General features: G+C 40.9%; 1 protein-coding gene across 4 annotated transcripts in view; it reads left to right on the top strand.

Annotated features, from left to right (window-relative positions):
• Csmd1 (CUB and Sushi multiple domains 1) overlaps positions 1 to 12,542 on the top strand; it is a 1,843,561-nt gene that overhangs the window by 1,788,916 nt on the left and 42,103 nt on the right. For all 4 annotated transcript variants that reach the window (XM_045131039.1, XM_045131041.1, XM_045131040.1 and 1 more), the window contains 2 exons: positions 6,172 to 6,345; positions 8,043 to 8,216. In XM_045131039.1, coding sequence (XP_044986974.1) covers positions 6,172 to 6,345; positions 8,043 to 8,216 — 348 coding nt within the window. The remainder of the gene's footprint in view (positions 1 to 6,171; positions 6,346 to 8,042; positions 8,217 to 12,542) is intronic.

Genomic DNA, 12,542 nt, shown 5'->3' with positions numbered 1-12,542 from the left:
GATGCCCCTGAGAGAGAGAGAGAAAGAGAGACAGAGAGAGAGAGAGAGAGGGAGAGCTCACATGCAAACGTTACTTTTGCATTAGATTGGATTGCTATTTGAAGTAGGCTTGCTTGTGTTGAGCTGTAATGACTATGAGGAGAGAAATTCTAGTTTGAAGGTAATATTGTGGTGATATTCATAGAGCTTACATGGTTCAATTTCACAATTCCAAATATTATTTTACACCTTTTTGTACAAAGTCTCAAGACAACAAGTTGGGATATATTCATTAAGTGTCATGTTATTTTTAAGCAGTCCATGTAAAAATATTTTTCAAATAACTGAGAATCAAAATGGGTCCATAATAGGAAAACATGACCTTAGAACAGAAAGAGGAATCCTTTCCTCCTTGTTGATGTTTTCTTTACCATCTGAGTGTGTGCTATGTCTTGGTCAGGGAAGGCAAACAATTGATAAACACCCAGCATCATGTTCTTGGTTTGGGTATGAGTGTGCCAAAATTCTCAACTTTCAGTGTTTGTTGATATTTCAGAATGGTACGCAATGTCCTTTCAGTGCCTAAAGAACTACCTTGTAGCATGAAAAGGTCAATAAGCTTTGACACTTGCTTTGTCAGCATCTGTACTCTAAGGTCTAAGTTAAGTAAATACCAAGAACCTTTACAAAATGATGCATTACAGATTGGAGGTAGAAACAGTATTTTTTCACAGGTAATACTGATTGAGGGGAGTTCACTTTGATTATATGTGTAATTCTAACACAGCAATGGGGTAAAGTAGTTTCAGAAGGTACATCCACAGGCACATTGGCTGCTACTTGGATGGAGAAGTTCCAAGGGTCTTGGTAGCATGGGAGCTGGCACATTCTGGGTAATCAGGTGGACAAACAGACAAAAGAAAAGATAGACAGGCAGAGCCCAGGATACTTACAGCAACTCATCTGCTACTGTGGACACCTGCTGTAGGTCAGGTGCTGGCTCAGGCATGTTGTGTAGATCTGACATTGCACTGAAATTAGTCTAGTGGTGACAATTCACAAGTGAGGAAAACTACAATGTTCTCTGCTGAGTCAAAGCAAAACAAGCTAGCAAAAATACCTGAAGATCTGGCTCACCTTTCCTTTGTCAAGAAAGCCTAAATTTGGTAGATAGTTGTGCCATGTGTGCAAGGATAGGACTTTAGGCTTTGATGGGAGCTGAATGCAAAGAATAAAGTTAGACTGTATTTGGCAGGGACAAGCCAGCGAAGGGAATGTCAGACCAATGGGTAATATAGTTAGCTACAGATTTAAGATGTGATGCATTTGGGAACCACATTAAAAAAAAAAAAAAACAGATAAAAGATTTCTGAAAGCCTCTGTTAGTGTCAAAATTATCACATTGGCTTTAACTTCTATTCATAGCAAATATGGCCTTATAATAATTGTTGTACCAACCTGTGTTAGACAAAGAGTTGATAAAAATGCATGTTGTGGTAGAGGAATGAGGCCCTTGAAGTAACGTCCCTACCAACAGCAGAGAGTGCAGTGTTACTTGCCAAGCCCAAAGCTGCTTGTCCTCAGAAATACTTCATGTCCTCTAGATAGAACATCTTTGTGTGACATAGGAACATCGCTCTATGTCACCCCTACAAATTGTGCTTGGAAGAAAAATAATCTCATCCATCATTATTCTACAATATTTCTTTCATACAGCCAGCAGTGGAGTTTTTAAATATTTCCAATGGATGTTTAATGCCAAAGACAGCTTTCCTGCCTATCTGTTCATCAGACCTAACTGGCATTTTATGGTCATTTATTAATACTAAAAATAGAGTCTGCAAGTTGGCTTTGGTACACTGTCCAAACAAGCCTGTTATAGGCCAGGTACACTCATCACAGACTGGAAAGCTCACACACTGCCTTTCTAATTCCCCTAAGGTGCAAGATGTTGTTAATACTCTGTATTTCGTTGTCAGCGAAAAGCACCTGGTAATCACAAAGCAAATACTAAGGTTGGACATTTGGTCTGTGGATTTTCTAAAAATGGTTCAGTTCTAATCCCTACACTGATATTTAGCATTTGCACTGATGAAAAACAGCACCTTGGAAAGATGACCTTAAGGCAGGCGAGTCTTGGGGAAAAAGATCAGGGATACGGAATGCCTCATGTGTCCTTGTGCAGCAGAGGCCGCTGCTTCTTTCTGAGCTTCCATCTCAAAGGCTGCAGGTCCTGTCCTTCAATACAGGGGAGATTCTGTCCAGCTTTCTCATTAGTCAAACAAATTTTGTTGGACTAGATGTGACTTTGTTAAATTTCCAAATCTGAAAACACACCTCTAGAATCCTAGAAATCTACACAATCATACCTGTCCATTGGGATCCACAGATGTTTCATTCTGGGTACTGTGAAGACCCCTCCCAAAATTCATGAATATTCATGAATGTTCACAGTTTTCTATGTTCCCAACTTATCTCTGTGTGACTTATGGTCACTGACAGAGTGAATAATGGGTAGATTGTTGTCTAGAAATACTTACTAGGGGGAAAGTCTGTGTGTTCAGTACTGATGCAACTGGGGGGGTACTATTACATGTATGAGTGGGTGAAACTGCATATGTGAATGGGGAGGTATGAGGGGTTAGGCACTCCCTGTAGAAGGCTCTGAGGTGTCCCATCTCTGCGCTTGTTAGGAGGTTGAGATAAACCCCTCATGAGATCATACTCACTCAGTCATTCTCAGCAGGCCACCAAAATGCAGTGACACAGAAGGGAAAGATCCTATCTGTGGCAAAATTACTTCACTAAGATAAGGTTTCTTAGAACCACAATGTAGCGATACTGGGTAGAATTCTCACCACAGTGTGCAACTGGAGAGCCAAGGGAGACAAACTCTCTCAGGGACCAAGTTTCATGGCATTTAATATCCTAGGCAGAAGCATGCAGGAAGGTCAACCTTTAGCCTCTCAGAATGAGTTTTGCTTACTTACTTTGTTTACTTCCACCTAAATGACAAAGGATAGTGGAGTTTAAAGACTAAGTCGTAGAAATTTCCTGCTGCTTGTTAACTCTAAACTGACTTTTTGCAGACCTTAACTACAGGTGTAAGTGGAGCAAAGAACTTCCTCCTGTCCACCAGCAGGCTTATTACTGGACAGCTCACAGTGGGCACTGTCTACTTACTGTCTCTTCAGCTTGCCCCCACACACGCAGTTTGTAGAAAGAGTTCGAAATGACTCCCTTTTGTCTGAGTTGCTAATGGAGTTCTTGTATTTTGACTTCTTAGCGCCTGAACCAGCTGCTACCAAGTTCTGAACTTGGGTAAAATTTGACAATTCTTTTTTCCTCCCCATCCAACTTCAGAGAAAGATTATAAGAAAACATTTTTTTTTTCCTATTTGAGATACCCTTACTAAATATGCTAAATAAAATATACTGTCAGGCTATAGTAGTTAAAAAATATATATATATATATATAACCCAACTCTCACCATCTTCAGAAAAGTGAACCAACTTGTCCATGACTTTCAAAGCTTGTTTGTGAAGGAGTCACTTTGCAAATGAAGCAGGTCAGAGGGGTCCCTAGGGTTAAATCCCCATGAACTACTTGCCCTAGGGCAATACACACCAAACCTCCATGACTGACCATATTTTTCTCCTGTTTCATAGTACAGCTCATCCCTGTAGCCCTCTGGAGCAATGCATGGAAAATATTGGTAAAGAAAAAAGAGCTCTCGGACCATCACTGCATTCTTGCTTTGGCTACTAGTTCTCTCAAAGTCAAATTTTGGAAGCTGAAGTATCCATCCTCAGTAGGAAGATAATGTACTGTTACATTCTCATTGCTGTGACAAAAATGTCTGGCAAGAATGTCCTTAAGGAAAGGAAAAGGATTACTCTGCCTTGCAGTTTTAAGAAGACAGAGTCCATCATGTAGAGAAGAAAGGAGGCAGGTTTTATTGTCACATTGTGTTTGTAATCAGGAAGCAGAGAACAAAAAGGAAGTCAGTCAGTCTATAAAAATCCCAATGCTTGCCCTCACTGGCACACTTTCTTCAGCAAGGCTACACTTCCTAAAGGTTTCTTAACTTTACCAAACAGTGCCACCAGTTTCTGGGGACCAAAGTGTTGAAACCTATGAGCCTATAGGGGACATTTTACATTCAAACAACAACAGAGATACAAAATTCGAGAACATGGTAGCAGCAGAACTGTTCATTCATGCTTCAGGTGCATGTAAACTCATCAGTTCCTTTATAATATACCTAATCTTTCCTTTCCATATATGTTGTTTCAAAATCACAAGTCACATTTTTTTTTTCCTCCAGATCTTTAGTTATTTGCCTATGAGTTCCAATCAGTGGCCAGTTAGTAGATTCATGAGCAAAACTGATGTGAGGGAAAAGGGCCACCCAAGGAACATGCCACAGTTTTCTTTTCATACTTTAGTAGAGTAATTTCTGCTGACACACATCCAGAGATTCAAGATTTGTGGCTCCCTAAGGCTGATTGCTTCTGCTACACATGAGGATATTATTGAAGCTAAATTCAAGTGTCAATGAAGATACAAACAAGTAAAATAATTTTTAAAATCCAGGCAGGTAAAATGGCTTAGTGTTTAAGATATTTGTCTGCAAAGCCTAAGGACCCTGGTTTGATTTCCCAGGACTCACGGAAGCCAGAAGCACAAGGGGGCTCATGCATCTGGAGTTCATTTGCAGTGGCTGGAGGCCCTATCATTCCTGTTTTCTCTTTCTCTCTATCTGCCTCTTTCTCTCTCTCTCTCGCAAATAAATAAAATATATTTTAAAAAGTCCTGGGAACATGGCATCAAGGTGTAGGGTATATCACATAAGTACATGATTTTATGTTTCATTACTTAATCTTTATAGCTTATTTTGAATTGTACAGGATTACTCTTTCCCCTTTTTTCTCTCTCTCCTCTTGGAGTGGTGTAGGACTCAAAAGTGGTGCGGAAGCGTCTGCTGTTGTCTAGAATTACATCCAGGTGTCAGGTGGCCATGTATTCTCTTCAACTGTGGATATTATAGTGTTGCATATATCTATAAGTTGGGTATTTATCACCTGAAAAGTTGCTGTCCTCCCTGTGGCAAGCATAGTGTGGCTCTAGTGGCTCTTTCCTTGTTTCTCATGGCTGGGGCTGGAGCAATGCTTCCATTGCCAAGCTTGAAAGCACACTGTGCAATACAAAGGGTCTGAGATGTGCTGACACTGAGGTGTTCAGGGATCCCTCTGCCACCAAGGATATCCACCTTCACCCGGGTTCCACGCTGGCAGTGTTGCAGATACCTTCTCATTGCTGTGGCAAAACTCAGACCAAAGCAGCTTATGGAAGGAAAGGGCTTAATTTAGGTTTACAGTTTCGAAGGGAAGCTTCATCATTACAAAGGCTGTGTATGTAAGTAGCAAAGCAAAATGAAACTTTATTAAAGTGATGCAATAGTAAAGGTTTGAATCTACCTCAAATAGGGTCAGCAAGCCATTTGAGTGGAGAGTATTCAAGGGCTCCAGGAAGTGGTCTTGGGTTTCTCTTTATAGGAATTTTAGGGGAGGATGGGGTGTCTCTAAGTGTATAGTTTTGGTGGTCCTTTAGTTCAGTCAACAGGTCTGAGTTATATAACCATTTCTCTACTGCATATGTCCCCTCTCATGATGCATCTGATTCTAATCATATGTATGTCCAGTGAGACCTAAGGATAAAGTGGTAAATAGAGTTTCACCCTAAAAGTTCACTTAGAGGGGCACAGTTCATCTTACTATAAATTTTCTACCCAAACCAGTCCAAGCTGAATGCTTCTCAGCTATTTCATTTCTGGATAAATCTAAGAGCATATTTTTTATAGAACTGACCACACAAAGGTGAGTCACTGATGGTTACTTGGGGTGGTTACTGGAGGAAGAGAGACATTTCTTGCTTGGAATGGGTATACAGCTTCATACAAATGGGGGATACAGACACTCAACAGATTTCCATGTGCATTGTTTAGGAAAGTGTTACTGTCCAGTTCAAGTGTAGTCCAGGACAGCCCAGTTATTGCCTATGCTTGCCTGTCTCAGCAACACATTCATCGCTGCTATTGACTTAACAGTAAAGAGCAATGGCTTTGGAATGAGTGTGATCATACAGACACGTACTCAAAGCATTTTTCACCGTTTTTGGTCTGTTCCCAGCGGGCCACTGCGGCTCCCCAGATCCCATCGTGAATGGTCATATCAGTGGCGATGGCTTCAGCTATAGAGACACTGTGGTCTACCAGTGCAATCCTGGCTTCCGACTTGTTGGCACTTCTGTGAGAATTTGCTTACAGGACCACAAGTGGTCAGGGCAAACGCCTGTTTGTGTCCGTGAGTACAGCTTATGAATAACTCTCCTGAATGCCCACCTTTTTCATGTTATAAAGTATCATACAAACATGTCTCACCTTCTGAAAAAATAGAAGAATGAAGTATGTGCCTAACTGTCCCGCAGCACAGTGTGTCCCAAACCTCACCTGCCCTTTCTATACTCCTTCAGGCTCCCTCTCAGTTTCTCCCTTAACTCCTTCCCTATAGTCTTCTTTCATCTCCCTTAGAAGTGATGTTCATGGTAATTCCCCAGAGCTTATCACAGGGCATCCAGGTGGAATTGGATCTTAAAGGTGGGACCTGAATGCTGAGTCTGAGCAACAGAGCACCAAATAGCTAATAAACCCCTAATATTCTGTGTTGGTCTTGAATTTGGATCATTATTTCATCAAGAATAAACTATCTTCATTTAATAGAAAGAAGCAAAATTATATATAATCACTATTCTCAAAACCTATGATTCAATGGCAAAGAATGGCTATTGTAGAATAGATATTCCCCTCTTCCCACATAAAATCCCATTCAACTCATTTGCTCTTCTAATAGCCTTTATTTCCCCATGACTTCAGTGCAGAGATGTTGAGATGGCCATAGAGCAGTGACAGGTGTTGTCTCCAAAAGCAATGTGCAAAGTTCAGGGCTGAAAGCTTTCCTTAGGATGAGAACATGATGTTGACAAGATAAGTGAGCAGGAAAACAGCAGTTTTGTGACCATAATGTGTTTCTTTTGAAATAAAATGACAAATACCACATTGCTCAGTACAGCCATTGTTTCCGACCTGACACAAAGAACTGACTGCAATTCTTGGGGTCACATAATAAGGATAGCCAAGGAGGATAACAGCCATATTTGTACAGTTATTTTGCTAATTCCATGATAATTAAGTTGATGCTAGAATAATTTACAATTTGAAATTTCAGACAAATCCTAATCATGCTTCCCAACAAGAGCTTCAGAGACTCAGCTGGTGTGTGCTAAGGGGGACTATTCAAATTCTTTATAAATATAACATTTTAAGTATCATTCCATGATTCATTTTAAAGTCAGATGGCATTCTGTCATATTTTCATTAGTCACTGATAGTCCTTATGATGAAGAAAGTTTTCTTTTTTGGGGGGTGAGGGTGCTGGAGGCATGGCTCCATGGATAAAGCACTAATCATTCAAGCATGAAGACTGGGCTTCTTATACCCAGTACCCATGTAAATGTGGCCTGTCTGTAATCTCAAGCATTGGGGAGGCTAAGGCAGGATCCCAAGACAAGTGGACTATTCAGACTGGTCAAAGTTATACGTTCTAGATTCAAGTGAGAGATTCTAAGTGAATAAAGAGAAGAGAAATCAAGGAAGATACCAGGTCTCAACCTCAGGTCACACACACACACATGCATGCATTAAAAAATCACACATTCATAAGTTCCTATATACATCTGAACATGTGAACGCATGTCACACATGCATACAAAAAAGCATGTTTGGCAAGTTCCAGTTATTCCCCATCGGTGTCACACGAGCCTGTGAGTTTTGCCTGTGACTCTTTCTCAAAAACTTCCTTCCAAACAGAAGTACCATTGGCAATGTCGTTAGAAAGCTCTTGAAACCACACATTTTTCATGCCTTCATATTTGTTCTAAGTGGCCTCAGGTGGATGTGATGACCTGTTAAGTATGATCAGTGACCCAAATCTTGTCCCCACAGCCATTACCTGCGGACACCCAGGGAACCCAGCCCACGGGCTCACCAATGGCAGTGAGTTCAACCTGAACGACCTTGTGAATTTCACCTGCCACACAGGTTACTTGCTACAGGGAGCCTCTCGGGCCCAGTGTCGGAGCAATGGCCAGTGGAGCAGTCCATTGCCCACCTGTCGAGGTATGAAATGCCTCTGGGGGAGGAGAGGGTGGGTTCTTACACAGGACAACCTGCCTCCTCCAACTTTCCTCCACCCCACAGGATAGAAACTGAGACAGATTAAAAGAGTTCGTCTGATCATGAGTATTGGTTCCGTTTTTACACGTAGGACTGAGAAAACTTGTGATGTAGTGTGTTAGGTATAGCAGAAAGGCTAATGTTTGTTCTCTCCAACATTCTAGTCAATGGAATGAAGCAGTTATTAAGCATTTACTGTATACTAAATGCTGCGTTAGACACTGTCAGTATATACTGAGTGGATGTAATTACTCATGGTAGATGGCATCCAGGGATGAGGAGAGGTGGCAGGATAGGCAGATAGAATGTAATCCCCTCTGCTGAGACATACAGAACAGAAGATCAAGAAGGTCGAAACCATAGACCTTTTAATCAAAAGCATTTTTGTACCTATATTCCATTTTCCTATAACTTACCCCCCCAAAAGAAGAGGAAACTAAACATGCATTTATTGAGGGTGTTCAACAGTTTAGATGCAGTTTGACCTCACCCTTACATCTACGATGCCATGATATGTCTGTGATGGTTTGAAGGAGATGCCTTCCATAAGTTCATGTGTTTCAAATGTTTGGTTCCCAGCTGATGGTAATTTGGGAGCTACAGCCTTGTTGGAGGTGGTATGTTGTTAGGGGTGGGCTTAGGGTGTTATAGCCAGCTCCTCTTTGCTAGAGTTTGGTTCACTCTTTGGCTGCTGCTTCCACCTGCCCTGGCGGAGGTATTGTCCAGTCTCTGCTAATAATGCTTTTCTCTGCCTCACGGTGTTTTCCCTCAAGACTGTAAGCTAAAATAAATAAGTTTCCTCCCACCAGCTGCATTTAGTTGGATGTTTTGTGCCAGCAACATGAAGGTAACTACAACAATATGTTAAATGTTTCAGTATTTACCCAATCCTTCCTCACCTTCCTCCCTTTCCCAACACAAAGAGAAGAATACTGATCTAAATAACTATTGTGTCACCCTTATCTGGTAACAGAATAGGATACTGGACCAGTGGGCACTATGGTATCCTAGAATGGAAATCAGATTATAGGGTCTCTGCCTTTCTTCTGACTCAGACAAGATGACAGGATCTAGAACAAAGAGTGAGATGCACATTATTAAAACAGGAAAATTCAAAGATTATGGCTCATGGAGTAGTAATGCTCTAGGAAAATTGTAGGAAATTCCATAACTCAAAGTTCAAAACCAGCCACTCCATGAATTAATTGACAAGGATTATCAGCATCCTCAAAAGGAAATGTCCAGTCACATAGCCTATGGAGTCACTCCACAGAAAATGACTGGGTCTCAGTAGTCAATGGAGTCACCTTTAGGACATCTTATCTCATATAGGAGTAGGGCTGTGTGTGCTTTTCTCCCAATCTCCTGATCAGAAGTGCAATATGACTCTAAGGAGGGACCCCAGGGGGACTAGAGCATGCCCTCAGGTAACAATCAAAAGTGAAAGTCTACCAGAATGTTGGGATGACAACCTGTGCAAAAGTGAGGTGAATTTCCTGTAGACCTTCACAGTCTGCAGAGTCTCTGCCTTCTCAATGTAGCACTAACATACCAAATCCCTGCCCACTCCATGGCCATGGAAATTAGTCTGGAAGGTCAGATCCTAGACACTAATAGAACTCAGGGATTAGAGGAGTGAAAGAAATGAGCTTTTTAATTAGCACTAATGTCATTCTGGAAGAAGAAAAATACATGTTGTTAGAAGTCATAGAGAAAAAGACGACTTGGCATTTGAGAATCAGACCATATCAGAATCTCCTGGGGATCTTGTTTCTAAGCTTGGGCCTCTCCAGGCCTTTCTCCTTACTTTCACAACCAGGTGCCAATCTGATTAAGACTTCAGCCAGTTCCAGGAGAGACATAGCAGAAGTAATATATTTCACTATGTGTTGTGAAAAAATTTTCACATGCAAAGCTTTATTTCTTTACCTAATTATTTTATTGAATACAAAGATTAGCAGACTATTATTTTATTGCAGCCTTGTAGATTGTTTAAATGCAGAGATTTTAAACATCTTAGTGGTTTACATAGCTAACTCCTACCCTGATATTACAAGCTTCACACCTAGCCACACACTACAGAATAAAGTCCTTAATATGGACGTGTTATTATTTTGTCAATAAAACATGTTTGAAAAAAATGTAGCCACATAAAATTAGTGAAGAGCTGATTAAGAATGAGCTATGAGTGGGGATACAGCTCAATGGTTGAGGACTTTCCAAGCATATGTAAGGTTGTGGGGTAGATTATCAGAAACACACTCATATAAGCATGCACACACACACACACATACACACTCGTTTCTTTTTTTCTATATTTTTTCTGGGCATGGTGGTGTATGCCTGTAATTTCAGCTGCTTGGGTCACTGAGGAAGGATTGCAAATTCAAAAACAGTTCAGGCTACTATTTTTTGCTGTTGCTGTTGTTAATTAGATTTAACATGTGTCTGTCTGTGTGTGTGTGTGTGTGTGTGTGTGTGTGTTGCTTATGTGTATGTGTGTTCATATGCATGAAGGTGCATATGTATACAGGTACATGTGTACTTGTGGGCATTTATATGTGGAGCTAGAGATTGACATTGTATCTTCTTTAATTGCTCTCCACCTTATTTTTACTGAGGCAAGGAATCTCATTGAACCTGGAGCTTATACTAGAGGTCCCCTGCCTATGACTCCCAGTGCTAACATTGGAGCGGGGCCAGCCTGACCTCTCAGTGTTTGTGTGGGCACTAGGGACCCACAAATTGGTCCTTGTGCTTCTACAGCAAATATTCTATCTACTGAGCCATCCTTCCAGCCCTCCAAATGCCACTATTTTTGTGAAAAAAAAAAATGCTGGTGTGCTGGTGGTAGCAAACATGTGGAGATTTGTTGGATTTTGATTTGGAACTCCCATTTTCAGTCAGTTTTAAATATGTAAGTGAAAGGACACCATTCTGCTCCAATCATCTCTGAAAACCTGAGACTAAAACCTTATTGTCTTTTAAGTTAGCATTAATTAACATATTTTAATAACTGAATAAATAAAGGAAAATATACAGGGGAAATCCATTGTGGCTAATGTTAGAATGTTTGCCAAGATATTGTCCAGGAATGACAGGTGGCACTCAGAATCACATCTCACTGTTAAAAATAGTCGAAGTCTTTTGTGAGTTTCCAGTGAAGTAACAGGCTGTAATCAAGTAGCTAGAAGGCTGCAATGGAATGCTAGCAATAACCCTGCCATGGGGCTCATTGACCCCACTACTGTGAAAGTAATGAACTCTGATGTGTATACCATGACCTCCCTTAACCTCATACCCAAATACCCATAAAATAAGGCCACAGAAATCATCTCTGTTCTTGAAAGGAGGACAAAGGGCCTGGTGGAAATTTACCCTCCTGCCAATCAACAGAGTGTCTCACAGAAATGTGACCATCACTTGCATCCTGAGTAGAAACAGAGAATGAAATAGAGAGATGGCTTCTAGTACCTGGCCAGAGATCAGCAGAGTGGAAAACCAGGGCAGCATTACTAGAGAACACATGCTACAGGGTCCAGAGATGATCTTGTGAACAGAAGCTAGGGTCAGAGTGTACTGTTGACTGATGTGCCCAGGGAAAAGTGTTTATCTGTGGAGATGGACAAAGTAGCCCATGAAGGAACAATCAGATTCCAAATGGGATCTAGAATGTCCCACTTATTGACTGGACAATGCCTGATCAAAGGGACCTTGGAGTTGTTGAAATGTTGGGACTGTTTGAATCATAGGAGCATATATATAATTATATGCTGTCTTGGATATTTTAAAGAAGGTGATCTGTGGGAGTAAGGAATAGACAGAGTAGGAAAAAGGCTTAATGCACAACCACAAGACCTTGATAAAGGCTAATAATTCTAGTATGCTCATTTCCCCTCAAAGAGGAGGGAATCCCTTTGGGATTCACCAAGACGTACTGGCAGTTATTGTCTATTCATCTGATGATTGACACCAGAGTTGATTCCAGTTCATAGCTATTGTGAGTTGAGCATCTATAAACATGATTGAGCAAATATCTCTGTAGTGGAGCCTGAAGCCTTTAGGGTAAATGCCCAGTAGAGGAGTAACTAAGTCAGTTCATAGCTCTATTTTCATCTTTACCAGTAGTCTTCATAATTTCCATAGTGGTTGTACAAGTTTGTACTCCCACCAACAGTGAATAAGGGTTTGTTCTTCTTTCCCCACATCTTTGCCAACATTTATTGTAAATTAATACTTTAATCATTACCAACCTGATGGGAGTAACAT

The sequence above is a fragment of the Jaculus jaculus genome, chromosome 12 (assembly GCF_020740685.1).
Source record: "Jaculus jaculus isolate mJacJac1 chromosome 12, mJacJac1.mat.Y.cur, whole genome shotgun sequence".
NCBI lineage: Eukaryota > Metazoa > Chordata > Mammalia > Rodentia > Dipodidae > Jaculus > Jaculus jaculus.
Note: the sequence above shows the minus strand (reverse complement) of the source record. Positions and strands in the feature narration are given on the sequence as shown.